Genomic DNA, 19,031 nt, shown 5'->3' with positions numbered 1-19,031 from the left:
TCTGGTATAACCACTGAAGTGTATGGTGGGGTGTGTAGAAATTAGTAATATGGTGTCTTCCTGGTTGTATTACAAATTTCCACACACCCCACCATACACTTCAGTGGTTCTACCAGAGAACAATAACACTAATTTACGATATTGTAGACAATATATTTTTATATAGCATAAATTATACCTAGTAAGAATAGATATCCCATATTGATTTTCTTTCATTTATAGTTCAACAAAAAAAAAAATCTATTGTCATGGAAAGAATCAATATCTTTTATTTAAAAAAAAATAAAAATAAATTAACAAAAGTGTACAAGTATTTTCAGCAACGGACTGTAGCTCTCATAGTACGTAGTAGATTATGCTTAAAATACTTGCTTTTATACTCTAGGCCATTTAGAATCTTTAATATACCAGGCTTCTGGGTATCTTGCAAATCAACATAAATTGGCACTACCCTGGCAGGATTGTTCTCAATAACATTAGTCAGGCACCACTCAGACACCCATCTGTGCCAAGACTCTTGCAGAGAATGAGTAGAAAGTACCAGGAAAGATATCACACTGGATTCAATTGCCATTGAGGCTGAAGAAATAGCAAGCAATCCAGCTGCTTTATCATGGTGCTCAACATAGCCTTGGTATCCATTCTCTTTCAGAGTACCGACAATGTCCATGACTAGGTCTGAATCTTCTACACTGTACCACATAGAGAACTGGTATTTGTAACTAGATGCGCACATACCTACTGAAGCAACACAATTTCCATGCAGTAGACATTTCTTGAAGATATTCTATACAGATCACCAGCACACTTCTGATTCCCTTGACCATGTACTGGTCCGTATTTTAAATAAGATAAATACTCCCACTAATGAAACTTACATATTAAATACCATTCAATTGTTCTATCTGCTGGGAAAAGGTGGTAGTCACATGGCTGCCTCTCTTAACTCTTCAATAACTTTTCCAAGCTTCAACCCAGAAGCTCTCAATGACTCATATTTCTCCTTCAGCTCAGTCTGGGCTTCTTTTAACTTGTTGTTGAACTGCACGTAGGAGCAGCTCTGCATGTACTGCCTGTCGCTGTCACTGGAGGGCTCCTGAGAAGGTATCAGAGAATCTGAAAATAGTACAGAAAAGACAGTGAGCAGCAAGGAAAGGGAAATAGGACACGCTGTTGTGTTTTCTCTCTACAATGAAAACAGCATAACCTTCACTAAGATCGCAAACAAATACAGGGTCGGATGCTACTGCACCACGAACATCTTCTAGAATGTCATCTACACTGGGGGGCTCAGGACGGGAGGGAAGAACAATGCGTTTCTTTGATCTCGACGTCATCCTCGTATTGGTTCATAAGACAATCTTTTCTGAAACATAAAAATTGATATGTCATCCATCTTAAATAGGTCACTCTTTATGTTACATTAGACCATGCATACACAAGTGTGATACAGAATGGTTTTTGGTTTTGTTTTATCCAAAATTTTATCATTTACACAGAAAATGCTTTACTATAAAAGGGGTTGTTATTCTACAATTATTTTACAATTGTCCACAGGCTGCCTAATAAAATAATAAAAACTTTACCTCACCTTTCACCGCTCCCTCGTAATCTCAGTTATCAGGACACCCAGTCTACGGCTGGGTCTCTGCTGACAGTTTGCTTTGATGTACATGTATGTCAAGAGGGGAGTATACAGCAGGCTAAGAAGATGAGCCTGCTCCATACACAGCAGGTGGTGGCTGTTTACTACAGCTGACCCGCAATGGCTGATACTGGAGGTTAAGACCATGACATTTAGGCCATTAGATGGACAATTTCCATGGCAGCAGCCTTTTGGCTCACCCCAATAACACTGTGCCAGTGGCAGAAGTACAGTAGAATTTTGGTGTATTTCAGACTGAAAAATAAGGGAAAACATTAAAAAAAAAATATTTTAAACTGCAAATATTATTGTAATATACTGTATATATATATATATATATATATATATATATTAAAGGACAACAGCAGCGCAATATACACTTATCCCCTATCTACAAGATAGGGGATAAGTGTTTGATCGCGGGGGGTTCGACCACTGGGAACTCCCGAGACCTCCCTAACGGGGCGCCGCCATTAGCGCTCATAGTGAGCGCTAAGGTGCATAGCGTCGACCTAGAGGTCGACGGTGACACCCCGTCTCCATACAGTTCTATGGGGGAGACGGGAGGCATGAACGCTGCCTCCCCGCCTCTCCCATAGAGATGCATGGAGGAGGCGTGCCGGCCCCAACGTCATGTTGCGGCCAGCACGCCCCCTGCACGGGAGAGCCACGGCACAGCCGCGGCCCCGTACAGATCGTGGGGGGTCCCAGCGGTCGGACCCCCCGCGATCAAACACTTATCCCCTATCTTGTAGATAGGGGATAAGTGTATATTGCACTGCAGTTGTCCTTTAATAGGAGATCTACAGTACACATTTTTTATAATCCCCTGTGCCGGGCTGCAAAATGTAACAAAACAAACTTTAACTCACCTTCTGAAGTTCCCCCGCTGCGCCATTATCGGTGTCTTAGTCCTCCAGTGATGGACTTCTTCCTGCTTCCTGGGGATGGTGACTCCTACTGCCCTCAGCGTATCACCAGCCGCAGCAGTGTCCCGCCTTGGCCAGTGATAGGCTGAGCGCACTGTCGTGTAAGGAGCCCGGGCAGCAGGGAGTAGGCAGGGTCCAGGCTCCTCACATGACTGAGAGCTCAGCTTATCACCAGCCAAGGCGGGACATCACTGCGGCCAGCAATACGTTGAGCGCAGTAGGAGTCACCGTCCCCAGGAAGAAGCCCATCACCGGAGGACCGAGACACTGATAACGGCGCAACGGGGGAATGTCGGAAGGTGAGTTAAAGTTTGTTTTGTTACATTTTGAAGCCCGGGCACAGGGGATTATAAAAAAAAAAAATGTGTACTACAGACTTCCTTTAAAAGTTAAAGTTTAATTAGTAATGTTTTATTTAGAGTAGTAAAACATAACAGAAGTGCTATCACCAAAATTGTACTGACGCAAAGAATAAAGATAACAGTCCAGATTTATCAAACTGTGAGAGAAAAAATGGGAGTGATTTTCCCACAGCAACCAATCACAGCTCAGCTTTCACTTTACCAGAGCTCGTTAGCTGAGCTGTGTTTGGACTCTCTCGATTTTTTCTCTCACACAGTTTGATAAATATGGGCCAACAAGTCAAATTTAGACTACACAAAATGATGACCTTTATAAAAATAAGAGAACAACTATAAATGATGGCACAATTGCATGGTTTTCTATTGCAACCCACTCAAATTATTTAGAATTGGCCTGTCAGCAGGTTCGTAGGGTAAAAAATAAAGGCCTTTGATCTTGAATCCATACATACCTCTCAATAGTTATTTGCATATTATAGTCAAATAGTTATATAGGAGTCTGTGATGACTTACAGCTGAATTTCATATATTAACCCAGTGTTTCCCAAACTACAACTTCCAGCATGCCCAGTCAAAGGAGTGCTGGGAGTTGTAGTTTTGCAACAGCAGGTATGGTGGGATCTAATGGGTTAATACAGTGTTTCCCACCCAGTGTGTCTCCAGCTGTTGCAAAACTATAACTCCCAGTAAGCCCTTGGCTGTCTGAGCATGCTGGGAGTTGTAGTTTTGCAATAGCTGGAGGCAAACTGGTTGGGAAACACTGCCTTAACCCATTAGATCCTGGGCTGCCACTGGTTACCATGACTACTAGCAGAGATCAAGGGCCAGTCTCCTGCACCTCCCCTCATACACTGCGGTGTTTAGTTTAGTAACAGACACAAATATTCCTCAAAATTCCCACCTGCTCTCACTCTGATGTGCTCGCCATGCCCGGACGTCACAGCAAAGCGCTAGTCTTCAGTAAACATTTTACGGTCGCTAGAGAACTCCCTGTGGAGCCATTATTTGTCTTCCAGCAGCCATTTTAGCGAAGACATATGGTAAAGAGGTTCCTCAGAGAGAGCGCATTTGAGTAGGCTTGAGAATGGCGCGAGGCTGTAGACAGATTTCACACACAGCTTCTTTAGTCTTTCTCCCTGCGCTCGGGCGGGGGATAAGACGTCATCAGAGCTCTTCTGCGCATGTGTTTTTACACTAGACTCCAGAAACTTTGATGTGACGTGTCGTGCGACACACAGATGATAACGAGCATAACATTATAAAAAACATTTCTATAAAAACAAACAGACCAACCTTATTTATTTTTATAAAGCAGGCTGAGTATGGAGTGCATAATGTGAATATATACAGTAATGGGTGTAAATGTTGGCACCCCTGATATTTTTCGACAAAATTAAGTCTTTCTCACAGAAAAGGATTGCAGTAACACATGTTTTGCTATACGCACGTTTATGCTCTTTGTGTGTATTGGAACTAAACCAAAAAAGGGAGGAAAAAAAGCAAATTGGACATAATGTCACACCAAACTCCAAAAATGGGCTGGACAAAATTATTGGCACCTTTTACTTAATATTTGGTTGCACACCCTTTGGAAAAAATAACTGAAATCAGTCGCTTCCTATAACCATCAATAAGCTTCTTACACCTCTCAGCCGGAATGTTGGACCACTCTTCCTTTGCAAACTGCTCCAGGTCTCTTATTAGAAGGGGGCCTTTTCCCAACAGCAATTTTAAAGTGCAACTGTCATGAAGTTTGGGCATATAAACTAACCATAGTCTGTGTATTGTGTGTAGACTATTAACTCCTTATACTCCCCTCTTTTCCATTTCTGCATTTTCTCCTCATCACCTTCTAAAAATCATAACGCTTTCAATTTTGCACCTAAATATCTATATGATGGCTTTTTTTTTGCGCCACCAATTCTACTTTGCAGTGACATTAGTCATTTTACCAATAAAAACATGGAGAAACGCAAAAAAAATTCATTGTGCGACAAAATTGAAGAAAAAAATGTAATTTTGCAACTTTTGGGGGTTTCCGTTTCTACGCAGTAGATTTTTCGGAAAAATTACACCTCTTTATTCTGTAGGTCCATATGATTAAAATGGTACCCTACTTATATAGGTTTGACTTTGTCGTACGTATGAAAAAAATCATAACTACATGCAGGAAAATGTATACGTTAAAAATTGTCATCTTCTGACCCCTATAACTTTTTTATTCTTCTGCGTATGGGGTGGTATGAGGGCTAATTTTTGGCGCCGTGATCTGAAGATTTTATCGGACCCATTTTTGTATTGATCTGACTTTTTGATTGCTTTTTATTCATTTTTTCATGATATAAAAAGTGACCAAAAATATGCTATTTTGGACTTTGGAATTCTTTTGCACCTACGCCATTGACCGTGCGGTTTAATTAAAGATATATTTTTATAATTTGGACATTTCTGCACGCGGCCATGCCACATACGTTTATTTTTATTTACAAAGTTTTTTTTTTTTATGGGAAAAGGGGGCGTGATTCAAACTTTAATTAGGGAAGGGGTTAAATGACCTCTATTAACTTTTTTTTTTTTTCACTTTTTTTTGCAGTGTTATTGCTCCCATAGGGGGCTATTACACTGCACACACAGTCATGTCCATAAATGTTGGAAATTTTTCAAGAAAATGAAGTATTTCTCACAGAAAAGGATTGCAGTAACACATGTTTTGCTATACACATGTTTATTCCCTATGTGTGTATTGGAACTGAACCAAAAAAAAGGGAGGAAAAAAAGTAAATTGGACATAATGTCACACCAAACTCCAAAAATGGGCTGGACAAAATTATTGGCACCCTTAACTTAATATTTGGTTGCACACCCTTTGGAAAAAAATAACTGATCGCCGCGTCTAAAGGGTTAGTAGCGCGCAGCACAACGATCGGTGCCGCACGCTATTAGCCCAGGGTCTCGACTCATTAGCCGCCGTGACCGACCTGGTATGACGCGGGGTCACGCCATGACCCCCCGTTATATAACGGGTGCAGGGCGTACAGGTATGCCCTGCGTCCTTAAGAGGTTAATCCAGCATTACTTTTACCTTCTTTATTCCAGTTTTAATTACCACAAAATACAATTTTCTTTGCAGTGGAATAGGTGTGGCCATGGGTTCACTATGCCCTCCTGCCGCCACGCCTGTCCCTTATACCTCAGCGCTGGGACTGCTGTGTGATTGACACACAGGTCCCACTTAGCGCATGCTCCCCCTTTGATTTTTATGTGTACGCCGAAATTTACACAGCAAGCGCTGGCTCCCCCGGCCAGCACTTGCTCCTGCTGTTTGACATTGCTGCCGGTACAATGCTAAAAGCAGGGAGCGAGTGAGCTCTGTAGCATTGCACAGGCGCACGGAGATGTTAAACAGCAGGAGCGGGCGCTTGGTGGGGAAGTGATAACAGTTCCCATTCTCCTCTTCTTTGTGTGTGCCTGCATTCAATAGAGGCAGAGAGCTCACTGGCTCCCTGCCTCTAGCATTGTACCGGCAGCGATGTCAGACAGCAGGAGCGAGTACTTGCTGTGTAAATTCCTCTCGGTCGGCGCACACACAAAAAATCAAAGGGGGCGCATGCGCTGGGACCTGTGTGTCAATCCCACAGCAGTCCCAGCGCTGAGGTATAGGGGATAGGCGTGGCGGCAGGAGGGCATAGCGAACCCCTGGCCACGCCTATCCGACTGTCAGTGACTGCAAAGAAAAGGGTTTTTTGTGGTAATTACAACTGGAATAAAGAAGGTACAAGTAATGCTGGATTAATAAAGGGTGGGCCATTTATATAGTTACACTTTAATAAAATGGGAATGGTTGGTGATATTAACTTCCAGTTTGTGGCACATTAGTAAATGTGAGGGGGGGAAACTTTTCAAGAAGGGTGGTGACCATGGCGGCCATTTTGAAGTTGGCCATTTTGAATCCAACTTTTGTTTTTTTAATAGGAAGAGGGTCATGTGACACATCAAACTTATTGGGAATTTCACAAGAAAGACCATGATGTGCTTGGTTTTAATGTAACTTTATTCTTTCATGAGTTATTTACAAGTTTCTGACCACTTATAAAATGTGTTCAATGTGCTGCCCATTGTGTTGGATTGTCAATGCAACCCTCTGCTCCCACTCTTCACACACTGATAGCAACACCGCAGGAGAAATGCTAGCACAGGCTTCCAGTGTCCGTAGTTTCAGGTACTGCACATCTGGTATCTTCACAGCATAGACAATTGCCTTCAGATGACCCCAAAGATAAAAGTCTAAGGGGGTCAGATCGGGAGACATTGGGGGCCATTCAACAGCCCCACAACAACCACTCCACTTCCAAGGAAACTGTTCATCTAGGAATGCTTGGACCTGACACCCATAATGTGGTGGTGCACCATCTTGCTGGAAAAACTCAGGGAACGTGTCAGCTTCAGTGTATAAAGAGGGAAACACATCATCATGTAGCAATTTTGCATATCCAGTGGCCTTGAGGTTTCCATTGATGAAGAATGGCCCCACTATCTTTGTACCTCATATACCACACCATACCATCAATTTTTGTGTTCCAACAGTCTTGGAGGGATCTATCCAATGTGGGTTAGTGTCAGACCAATAGCGGTGGTTTTGTTTGTTAACTTCACCATTCACATAAAAGTTTGCCTCATCATTGAACAAAATCTTCTGCGTAAACTGAGGGTCCTGTTCCAATTTTTGTTTTGCCCATTCTGCAAATTCAGTGCACCGATCTGGGTCATCCTCGTTGAGATGCTGCAGTAGCTGGAGTTTGTAAGGGTGCCATTTGTGAGTAGCTAATATCCGCCGAAGGGATGTTCGACTAATGCCACTCTCCAGTGACATGCGGCGAGTGCTACGCTGTGGGCTCTTGCTGAATGAAGCTAGGACAGCCACTTATGTTTCTTCATTAGTGACAGATTTCATGCGTCCACATTTTGGTAAATCCAACACTGAACCAGTTTCACAAAACTTAGCAAGCAGTTTGCTAACTGTAGCATGGGAGATGGTGGTCTCGTAGGGTTTCTTGCATTGAAATCTGCTGCAATGACCCGGTCACTGCGTTCACTAGACATCAACACAATTTCTATCTACTCCTCACGTGTTAACATCGACGACATACAACAACAAAAAACGTGGTCTCAAATGGCTGGAGGTGCTCAACCCCAAATGCAGTCCGTTGCTAGGGGCAATCCCCAGCATAAAAATGCATACAATGGAGGATGCCTGCAGCGGACTACAAGTGCCACAATAGAATCCTACACCAGATAAACGGTGTGGATGTGTAACAATTAGAATAATACAATACAGAAATGTAGGTGCACTACTGTGGTAGATGTATACAATGACATTGGCTATCCCTCAACACTGATGTTAAAATTGAGACATTCGCCAGTGTATCCTTATATGAAGGGCACACCAGAGCCCGCACACCAACGCCAAGGTTTCTCAGATGGCACGGGACATAACGCTAACCTACCTGCACGTAATAAGCAAAAAACGGGCCAGTGGGCAATTACAGCAGCACTAGGTCGACATGTAGCCTGCTCCCAGTTCCCTCCAGCGTGACTAAGCACACATACAATGGAAGGGGGGAAGAGAGGCTACAAACTGGGAGCAGGCTACATGTCGACCTAGTGCTGCTGTAATTGCCCACTGGCCCCTGTTTTTTGCTTATTACGCGCAGGTAGGTTAGCGTTAGGTCCCGTGCCATCTGAGAAACCTTGGCGTTGGTGTGCGGGCTCTGGTGTGTCCTTAATATAAGGATACACTGGCGAATGTCTCAATTTTAATATCAGTGTTGAGGGATAGCCAATGTCATTGTATACATCTACCACAGTAGTGCACCTACATTTCTGTATTGTAACATCGACGACATGTCAATGGCTGTAAACAAAGAGAAACTTGTAAATAACTCATGAAAGAATAAAGATATGTTAAAACCAAGCACATCATTGTTTTTCTTGTGAAATTCCCAATAAGTCTGATGCGTCACATGGCCCTCTTCCTATTAAAAAAAACTAAAGTTGGATTCAAAATGGCCGACTTCAAAATGGCCGCCATGGTCACCACCCATCTTGAAAAGTTTCCCCCCTCACATATACTAATGAGCCACAAACAGGAAGTTAATATCACCAACCATTCCCATTTTATTAAGGTGTATCCATATAAATGGCCCACCCTGTAGAATGGTCAGGCAGTCTAAATCAATCCAGGAGAGGCAAAACAGGAACAGAGGATGAAGCAGGAACAAAGTCAGGAACAGGCCAAGGTCAATAAACTGGATACAGCAAGTCAGATAGCAGGTGCCTAGCTCAAGGTGTAAACACTAGAAGATCAGGCTGGAAGTTCAGAGGCTCCTTATATAACAGGAACTTGAGTGTGATTGGCGACAGGGCTGGATCATGGACATGCACGGATCTTCAGAGCAACTGACCCAGCGTGACCTCTGCTGGAGGCAACAGGAACACTGATCTTAATCTGCAGTGAGCAGGATGAGTCGTGCGTGCTGCACGTCCCCAGAAGATGGTGGATCGAGGTACACGTTGGTGGACGTCAACCGCCAGCATTACAGAAAAAACGCCATTTTGTAACTTTTTTTTTTTTTTTTGTTTCTACGCAGTAAATTTTTGGGTAAAAATGACACCTTATATTTATTTTGTTGGTCCATACGATTAAAATGATACCCTACTTATAAAGGTTTGATTTTTATTACTTCTGGAAAAAGTCATAACTACTTGCATAAAAATGAATACATTTAAAATTGTCATCTTCTGACCCCTATAACTTTTTTATTTTTCCACATACGGGGCGGTATGAGGGCTCATTTTTTGCACCGTGATCTAAAGTTTTTATCGGTACCAATTCTTCTTTTGATCGGTACCAATTCTTCTTTTGATCGGTACCAATTCTTCTTTTGATCAGACTTTTTGATCGCTTTTTATTAAATTTTTTATGCTATAAAAAGTGAACAAAAATGCACTATTTTGGATTTAGCGTATAGAAGTCAAGCATTCATAAACAGTATAAATGCCATGAGGGCACGAAGATAAACTCTATGACATAATACAGTAAAAGCTACAAAACGAAAAAACTTATCACCTACACATTGGCCCTCATTTACTAAGAAAATCGGGTTGTAAGTCTATGTTGCTTTCTTACCCGACTGCTTTTTTCCCCTGGTATTTATTATTATGTCGCATCCTGTTTGTCGCACGTGGTTTTTGTAGGTTTTGGTTTCCAACTCCTCTGAGCTGTCGGGAAAAAATCCACAACAATTCAACAAATTCGGGTTGGAAACCGTAATAAATACGTGGGAAAGCTCAGAAATGTCGGGTTACGCCCCTTTTTCGGGTTTGGGAGAATCCACATCGGGTCCGTCGGGAAAAAATGTCGCATCGTGTCGCAGACTGGCGCACGATGTCTGCCACATGGCGCAGACAAAGATGCGACAAAAAAACCCGACAAAAGAGGTCGGGTTTAGAATAGTAAATGAGGGCCATTATGAATTGCTATCACTTCAACTTAATGTAAACTCAACACCTATACCCACTGAAAACGCTATCAAGATTGCACACTACAACATTCTTACAAAGAAAGAAATTGGCCCTCATTTACTATTCTAAACCCGACCTCTTGTCGGGTTTTTTTGTCGCATCTTTGTCTGCGCCATGTCGCAGACATCGTGCGCCAGTCTGTGACACTATGCAACATTTTTTCCCGACGGACCCGATGTGGATTCTCCCAAACCCGAAAAAGGGGCGTAACCTGACATTTCTGAGCTTTCCCACGTATTTATTAAGGTTTCCAACCCAAATTTGTTGAATTGTTGTGGATTTTTTCCCGACAGCTCAGAGGAGTTGGAAACCAAAACCTACAAAACCCACGTGCGACAAACAGGATGCGACATAATAATAAATACCAGGGGAAAAAAGCAGTCGGGTAAGAAAGCAACATAGACTTACAACCCGATTTTCTTAGTAAATGAGGGCCATTATGTGGATCAGCAGCCTGAATGCATTAGGCGCTTTAGGATTAAATGATAGGAACGATCTATCCCCCTACCTATGAGTAGTATGTCATTTGGTTTTATAGGTATTTTTTATGTATGGGAAGTCTATTTGTATTGGTATGCATTCACATTCCCTATCTCCCTCAGTGCTCCACCCTGGTGCAGAGTCTACTCAATCACATCACACCTGTTACATGTCGAGGCCGGAAGAAGCGACGCAAAACAGATCTCAAACTCCCCCCCCCCCCCCCTCCCGCACCAGATCCCCTCTCCCTGCACTGTCCCACTTGTCGTTTTCTAGCATCTGGATGGAGATTATGCAATAAAGCAAAAATTCTCTACAGGATAATGAGTGCTTCGTGATTTTCTATCTCACTTAGTGTATACAATCTAATAATTGCCTGTAATAGTCTCCTATCGGGACAAAAAATAGTGTAAAAAAAAAAAAAAGTTACTAAATGTGATTTAACCCCTTCCTTAAAAGTATGAATCACCCGATTTTCCTATTAACCCCTTCCCACCCCAGGACGTATGCATACATCCAAGTTGCTAGCTTTTTAGTGCTAGCTTTTTAGCGCAGCTGGACGTATGCATACTTCCTGACCATATCTTGCTCAGTGCTGCAGGACATCATCAGCGGGACCCTGCTGTCAATCCCCAGCATTAACCCCATAAATGCCGTGATCAGTCCTGATCACATAATCTATGGGGTTTACAGGGAAAGGGTGCTCCCCCCCAACCACCAACAGCGATCCCGTGATGCCATCGCAGGTCCTGTTGGTTGCCATGGCAGCAGGAGGCCAGCTGATGTCCTCCTGTCTGCCTAGTACGGCAGCCTGTGAGGTCCAGCCATAGGCTGGATTGCACAGGCTGTTTAGTCAGTGTAGTACTGACTGTTATACTGTGCTGCAATACAGATGTACTGCAACATAGTATAACCTGTAAAAGGTGAAAAGTAAAAAAATAAAAAGGTTTTTAAATAAATTAATAAAGTGTGAAAAAATAAAATAAATGCCCCTTTCCCAATAAAACCCTATATTATCACCCAAAAAAAAAAAAAAAAAAAAAACGCCCAAACATACATAATAATAGGTACTGCCATGTCCGTACAATAACTTATGATGGTCACCGTATGAAAAAAACCTTTTTTTAAAACCCCACAAATTTTGGTCCAAAATGTGCAATAAAAAAGATCAAAAGATAGCATTAATCACAAAAATGGTACCAATAAAAAGTACAGCCCATTCTGCAAAAAATAAGCCCTCACATAATGGCGTTGGACGAAAAATGAAAGAACATGACAACACAAAAAAAGGGCAAAAAAGGATTTTTGTATAGAAAAGGAAAAAGAATATTTAAAAAAAGCTATATAAATTGGGTATCGCCATAATCGTGCCGACCTACAGAATAAAGTGATATAATTTCTACCATACAGTGAATGCCATAAAAAAAAGCCAGAAATGTTCCAGTCTTTCACAATATTTTGGGAGTTTTTCACCAAAAATGCTGCATGAATCAACAAAGATTTACCACTAATATAAAGTACAATGTGTCACGAAAAATCAATCTCAGAATCACTAAGTAAAAGCGTGTTCGAGGTATTGCCACTTAAAGAGACACATGCCATATTTGAAAAATTGGGCAGTGTCATTAAGGTAAAACAGATACAATAAAGGGGGGCTCACCCAGCAATAACGTGGGTGCTACTACTCAGTAAAGTTAAAACTGTAGAATTACTGTAAAGAGTGCACACCACAAAATTATAGAATGTATAGCAAAAATTTTTTTTATTGGTAGCACAATAAACAAACAAGACATAGAGGGCTAAAATCAATTAAAAAGCTCAAAACAGAGCATACCTCTACAACATGGGAGAGGGGCCATGAACCCCTTCTCACCTAAGTTCCGTCCCTCAGATAGTAAATAATGTGGCTACTACCTAGTGGTGCTCAATAATGCATAAATAGACATGTTGGTAATGAACCTCTGCAGCCTACAACCAATATTAACACAACACCAAATGATAATATGAAAGTAGGCAAATGTGCAAAAAGGGTAAATGAATTCATATCACCAGTGCATAGCGACCACAAACCGGACGAGCCAAAATAGTATGTGGTGGGACGGGACCCCAAAGCCCCATGCGTTCCGTCACCATTTGTGACTTCCTTAGGGGTGTGTCTTTAGAGTGATTCTGCTCTTTGATGTAATTAAGATAAAACAGGTGGCGTCCTTAACCACTTAAGGACCAAGGGCATACAGGTATGCCCTGACGTCCTGGTACTAAAGGACCAAGGGCGTATCTGTACGCCCGTCAAAATTCCGGACCCCGCTGCTTGCCGGGCGGGGACCGGAACCGCGATGCCTGCTGAAGTCATTCTGCAAGCACCCCGTGAAAACCCCTGGGTTTTTTTTTTTTTCTGTTCTGGCACCATAACGGCTTCCTAAATGCGATATGCCCCTCCCCCCCCCCCCCCCCCAAAACCATTTCAGCAAAATTTGCTTTCCAATAGCCAAATGTGACTCCTTCTCTTCTGAGCATTGTAGTGCACACGCAGTGCACTTTACATCCACACATGGGGTATTTCCATACTCAAAAGAGATGGGGTTACAAAATTGGGGGGCATTTTCTCCTATTACCCCTTGTAAAAATTTTACATTTGGGGAAAAAACTGCATTTTAGTGAAAACAAATTTTCATTTTCAAAAGTCATCAAACACCTGTGGGGTGTTAAGGCTCACTGTACCCCTTGTTACGTTCCTTGAGGGGTGTAGTTTCCAAAATAGTATGCCATGTGTTTTTTTTTTTTTTTTTTTTTTTTGCTGTTCTGGCACCATAGGGGCTTCCTAAATGTGACATGCCCCCCCAAAAACCATTTCAGAAAAACACTCTCCAAAATCTTATTGTAGCTCCTTACCTTCTGAGCCCTCTAGTGCACCCACAAAGTACTAAAGTACTTTACATCCACATATGAGGTATTTCCTTACTTGAGAGAAATTGGGTTACAAATTTTAGGGTGATTTCTCCCTTTTACCCCTCTGATAGCAGCCAGAGACCCGCCGGTAATGGCCGACATCCGCAAGCGCACGGATGTCCGCCATTAACCCCTCAGATGCCGTGGTGATCAATACAGATCACCGCATCTGCAGCGCTGCGGTCACTAAAATGGATGATTGGATCTTCCAGAACGGCATCCGCTCCCTTCCACGGGTCTTCTTCTCTGGTCTAAGATCGAGCAGACCAGAGCAGAAGATGACCGATAACACTGATCAGTGCTATGTCCTATGCATAGCACTGAACAGTATTAGCAATCGAAGTATTGCTATAAATAGTCCCCTATGGGGACAATTAAACTGTAAAAAAAAAAAGTGAAAAAAAAAGTAAAAAATATGTGAAAAACCCCTCCCCTAATAAAAATGTAAATTGTCCCATTTTCCATATTTCACCACCAAAAAGTGTAATTTTTTTTTATATACATAGTTGGTATTGCCGCGTGCGTAAATATTCGAAATATTAAAATATAATGTTCATGATGCCGTATGGTGATTGGCGTTAACGTAAAAAAAAAAAGTCCAAAATTGCTTCCCAAAAAAATTTATAAAAAAAATGTATTAAAACTTTTATATAAGCAAATATGGTATCAGTAAAAAGTACAGATCACGGTGCAAAAAAATGAGCCCTCATACGGCCGCTTATACAGAAAAATGAAAAAAGTTATAGGTCTTGAAAATAGGGGATTTTAAATGTACTAATTTGGTTAAAAAGTTTGCAAATTTTTTTAAGCGCAACAGTAATAGAAAAGTCAACAAAAAACGTGGTCTCAAATGGCTGGAGGTGCTCAACCCCAAATGCAGTTGTGCATATATACTGAGGGAGCAGATACTGCCCTTGTAGTCCGTTGCTAGGGGCGATCCCCAGCATAAAAATGCATACAATGGAGGATGCCTGCAGCGGACTACAAGTGCCACAATAGAATCCTACACCAGATAAACGGTGTGGATGTGTAACAATTAGAATAATACAATACAGAAATGTAGGTGCACTACTGTGGTAGATGTATACAGTGACATTGGCTAATCCCTCAACACTGATGTTAGGTGGGAGCAGGCTACATGTCGACCTAGTGCTGCTGTAATTGCCCACTGGCCCCTGGTTTTTGCTTATTACGCACAGGTAGGTTAGCGTTAGGTCCCGTGCCATCTGAGAAACCTTGGCGTTGGTGTGCGGGCTCTGGTGTGTCCTTCATATAAGGATACACTGGCGAATGTCTCAATTTAGTAATAGAAAAGTGTACAATCATGGGTATCATTTTTATCATATTGACCCAAAGAATAAAGAACACGTAATTTTTACCGTAAATTGTATGGTGTGAAAATGAAACCTTCCAAAATAAGCAAAATAGCATTTTTCTTTTTAATTTCCCAACACAAATAGTATTTTTTGGGTTGCGCCATACATTTTATGGTAAAGCAAGTGATGGCATTACAACAGACAACTGGTCACGCAACAAACAAGCCCTTATACTAGTCTGTGGGTGAGAATATAAAATAGTTATGATTTTTTGAAGGCGGAGGAGGACAAAATGAAAATGTAAAAATAAATAGAGTCCTTAAGGCCCAAATGGGCTGAGTCCTTAAGGGGTTAAAAAATGCGATCAAAATGTTCCCATCAAAACAAAAATGGTACCGATAAAAACTACAGATAACGGCACAAAAAATTAGCCCTCACACATCTCCATAAAAACGGAAAAATAAAAAAGCTATAGGGGTCAGAAGAGGACAGTTTTAACCTGTTAAGGACCAAGGGCGTACAGGTACGCCTTTGCTCCCTGGTTCTTAAGGACCAAGGGCGTACCTGTACGCCCGTGGGAATTTCGGTCCCTGCCGCTCCCTGCCTAGCAACATCTGGAGGGTACAGTTTGAGACCACTATACAGTGGTCTCTAAACTGTAACCCTCCAGATGTTGCAAAACTACAACTCCCAGCATGCCCAGACAGCTGTTAGGGCATGCAGGGATTTGTAGTTTTGCAACAGCTGAAGGGCCCCAGTTTGGAGATCACTGGCAGTGATCTCTAACTGTGGCTCTCCAGATGTTGCAAAACTGCAACTCCTAGCATGCCCAAACAGCAGTTTGCTGTCAGGGCATGCTGGGATTTGTCGTTTTGCAACAGCTGGAGGTCCACAGTTTGGAGATCTCTAAATTGTAGCCCTCCAGATGTTGCAAAACTGCAAATCCCTGCATGCCCTAACAGCAAACAGCTGTCTCGACATGCTGGGAGTTGTAGTTGTGTACCTCCAGCTGTTGCATAACTACATCTCCCAGCATGCACTTCAGCAATCAGTACATGCTGGGAGTTGTAGTTTTGCAACAGCTGGAGGCACACTGGTTGGTAAATACTGAGTTAGGTAACCGAACCTAACTGAAGGTTTTCCAACCAGTGTGCCTCCAGCTGCTGCAAAAGTACAACTCACAGCATGCACTGTCTCCCAGTGCATGCTGGGAGTTGTAGTTTTGAAACAGCTGGAGGTTTGCCCCTCATGTGAACGTACAGGGTACATTCACATAGGCAGGTTTACAGTAAGTTTCCTGCTTCAAGTATGAGCTGCGGCAAATTTTTCGCCGCAGCGCATACTCCTAGCGGTAAGCTCACTGTAAACCGCCACCAGTGTGAATGTACCCTAAAAACACTACACTACACTACACTAACACAAAATAAAGGGTAAAACACTACATATACACCCCCTTACACTGCCCCCCCCCCCCAATAAAAATAAAAAACGTATCGTACGGCAGTGTTTCCAAAACGGAGCCTCCAGCTGTTGCAAAACAACAACTCCCAGTATTTCCGGACAGCCACTGACTGTCCAGGCATGCTGGGAGTTTAGCAACAGCTGGAGGCACCCTGTTTGAGAATCACTGGTGTAGAATACCCCTATGTCCACCTCCATGCAATCCCTAATTTAGTCCTCAAATGTGCATGGCGCTCTCTCACTTCGGAGCCCTGTCGTATTTCAAGGAAACAGTTTAGGGCCACATATGAGGTATTTCCGTACTCAGGAGAAATTACACTACAAATTTTGGGGGGCTTTTTCTCCTTTTACCCCTTATGAAAAAGAAAAGTTGGGGTCTACACCAGCCTGTTAGTGTAAAAAAAAAAATTTTTACACTAACATGCTGGAAAAATTTAAAAAAGACCCCCAAAATTTGTAATGCAATTTCTCCTGAGTACGGAAATACCCCATATGTGGGCGTAAAATGCTCTGTGGACGCACAACAAGGCTCAGGAATGAGAGCGCACCATGTACATTTGAGGCCTAAATTGGTGATTTGCACAGGGGTGGCTGATTTTACAGCGGTTCTGACATAAATGCAAAAAAATAAATATCCACATGTGTCCCCATTTTGGAAACTACACCCCTCATGTAATGTAATAAGGGGTACAGTGAGCATTTACGCCCCACAGGGGTCTGACAGATTTTTGGAACAGTGGTCCGTGAAAATAAAAAAAATTTATTTTTCATTTGCACAGCCCACTGTTCCAAAGATCTGTCAAACGCCAGTGGGGTGTAAATGCTCACTGCATCCCTTATTAAATTCTGTGAGGGGTGCAGTTTCCAAAATAGGGTCAAATGTGGGGGGGGGTCCACTGTTCTGGCACCACGGGGGGCTTTGTAAACGCACATGGCCCCTGACATCCATTCCAAACAAATTCCCTTTTCAAAAGCTTAATGGCGCTCATTCTCTTCTGAGCATTGTAGTGCGCCAGCAGAGCACTTGACGTCCACACATGGGGTATTTCCATACTCAGAAGAAATGGGGTTACAAATTTTGGGGGTCATTTTCTCCTATTACCCCTTGTAAAAATGTAAAATTTGGGGAAAAACCAGCATTTTAGTGATAACATCTTTTTTTCTCATTTACACATCCGACTTTAACAAAAAGTCGTGAAATACCTGTGAGGTGTTGAGGCTTCCTGTACCCCTCGTTACATTCCTTGGGGGGTGTAGTTTCCAAAATAGTATGCCATGTTTTTTTTTTTTTTTTTTTTTGCTGTTCTGGCACCATAGGGGCTTCCTAAATGTGACATGCCCCCCAAAAACCATTTCAGAAAAACTCACTCTCCAAAATCCCATTGTCGCTCCTTCCATTCTGAGCCCTCTACAGCGCCCTCAGAACACTTGACATACACATATGAGGAGCGACAAGGGGATTCTGGAGAGAACATCTTTCTGAAATGGTTTTTGGGGGGCATGTCACCTTTAGGAAGCCCCTAGGGTGTCAAAACAGCAAAAAAAAAAACACATGGCATACCATTTTGAAAACCAGACCCCTCGGGGAATGTAACATGGGATAAAGTGAGCCTTAATACCCCACAGGTGTTTCATGACTTTTGCAAATGTAAAAAAAAAAAAAATTGTCTTAAAATGCTTGTTTTCCCAAACATTTTACATTTTTAAAAAGGGTAATAGCAGAATATACCCCCCAAAATTTGAAGCCCAATTTCTCCCGATTCAGAAAACACCCCATATGGGGGTGAAAAGTGCTCTGCTGGCGCACTACAGGTCTCAGAAGAGGAGTAGTCACATTTGGCTTTTTGGAAGCAAATTTTGCTCTGGGGGCATGCCGCATTTAGGAAGCCCCTATGGTGCCAGGACAGCGAGAAAAAAAAACCACATGGCATACTATTTTGAAAACTAGACCCCTCGGGGAACGTAACAAGGGGTTAAGTGAACCTTTATACCCCACAGGTGTTTCACGACTTTTACATATGTAAAAAAAACATTTTTTTTTTACCTAAAATGCTTGTTTTCCCAAAAATTTTACATTTTTAGAAAGGGTAAAAGCAGAAAATACCCCCCAAAATTTGTACCACAATTTCTCCCGAGTACGGTGATACCCCATATGTGAGCCTAAACTGTTGCCTTGAAATACGACAGGGCTCCAAAGTGAGAGCGCCATGCCCATTTGAGGCCTAAATTAGGGACTTGCATAGGGGTGGACATAGGGGTATTCTACGACAGTGATTCCCAAACAGGGTGCCTCCAGCTGTTGTAAAAC

At 42.3% G+C, this 19,031-nt stretch overlaps 1 protein-coding gene across 1 annotated transcript; it reads right to left on the bottom strand.

Moving 5' to 3' along the window:
• Window positions 1-281: 281 nt before the first annotated feature.
• Window positions 282-4,081, bottom strand: C1H19orf25 (chromosome 1 C19orf25 homolog). The gene is made up of 3 exons (XM_056552018.1): window positions 3,838-4,081; window positions 1,208-1,366; window positions 282-1,116 (listed from the first exon to the last, which is right to left on the bottom strand). Exons 2-3 carry the CDS (start codon window positions 1,335-1,337, stop codon window positions 926-928), a joined length of 321 nt encoding a protein of 106 aa, XP_056407993.1. The 5' UTR covers window positions 1,338-1,366; window positions 3,838-4,081; the 3' UTR covers window positions 282-925.
• Between the last annotated feature and the right edge of the window lie 14,950 nt (window positions 4,082-19,031).

The sequence above is a fragment of the Hyla sarda genome, chromosome 1, assembly GCF_029499605.1.
Source record: "Hyla sarda isolate aHylSar1 chromosome 1, aHylSar1.hap1, whole genome shotgun sequence".
NCBI lineage: Eukaryota > Metazoa > Chordata > Amphibia > Anura > Hylidae > Hyla > Hyla sarda.
Note: the sequence above shows the minus strand (reverse complement) of the source record. Positions and strands in the feature narration are given on the sequence as shown.

Excerpts from the sequence above, each read along its gene's own strand:
- C1H19orf25 (XM_056552018.1), bottom strand. The coding sequence starts at position 1,337 with ATGACGTCGAGATCAAAGAAACGCATTGTTCTTCCCTCCCGTCCTGAG. Across the intron at positions 1,117-1,207 it reads TGTTTGCGATCTTAGTGAAG|ATTCTCTGATACCTTCTCAG; the intron begins GTTATGCTGTTT and ends TACTATTTTCAG.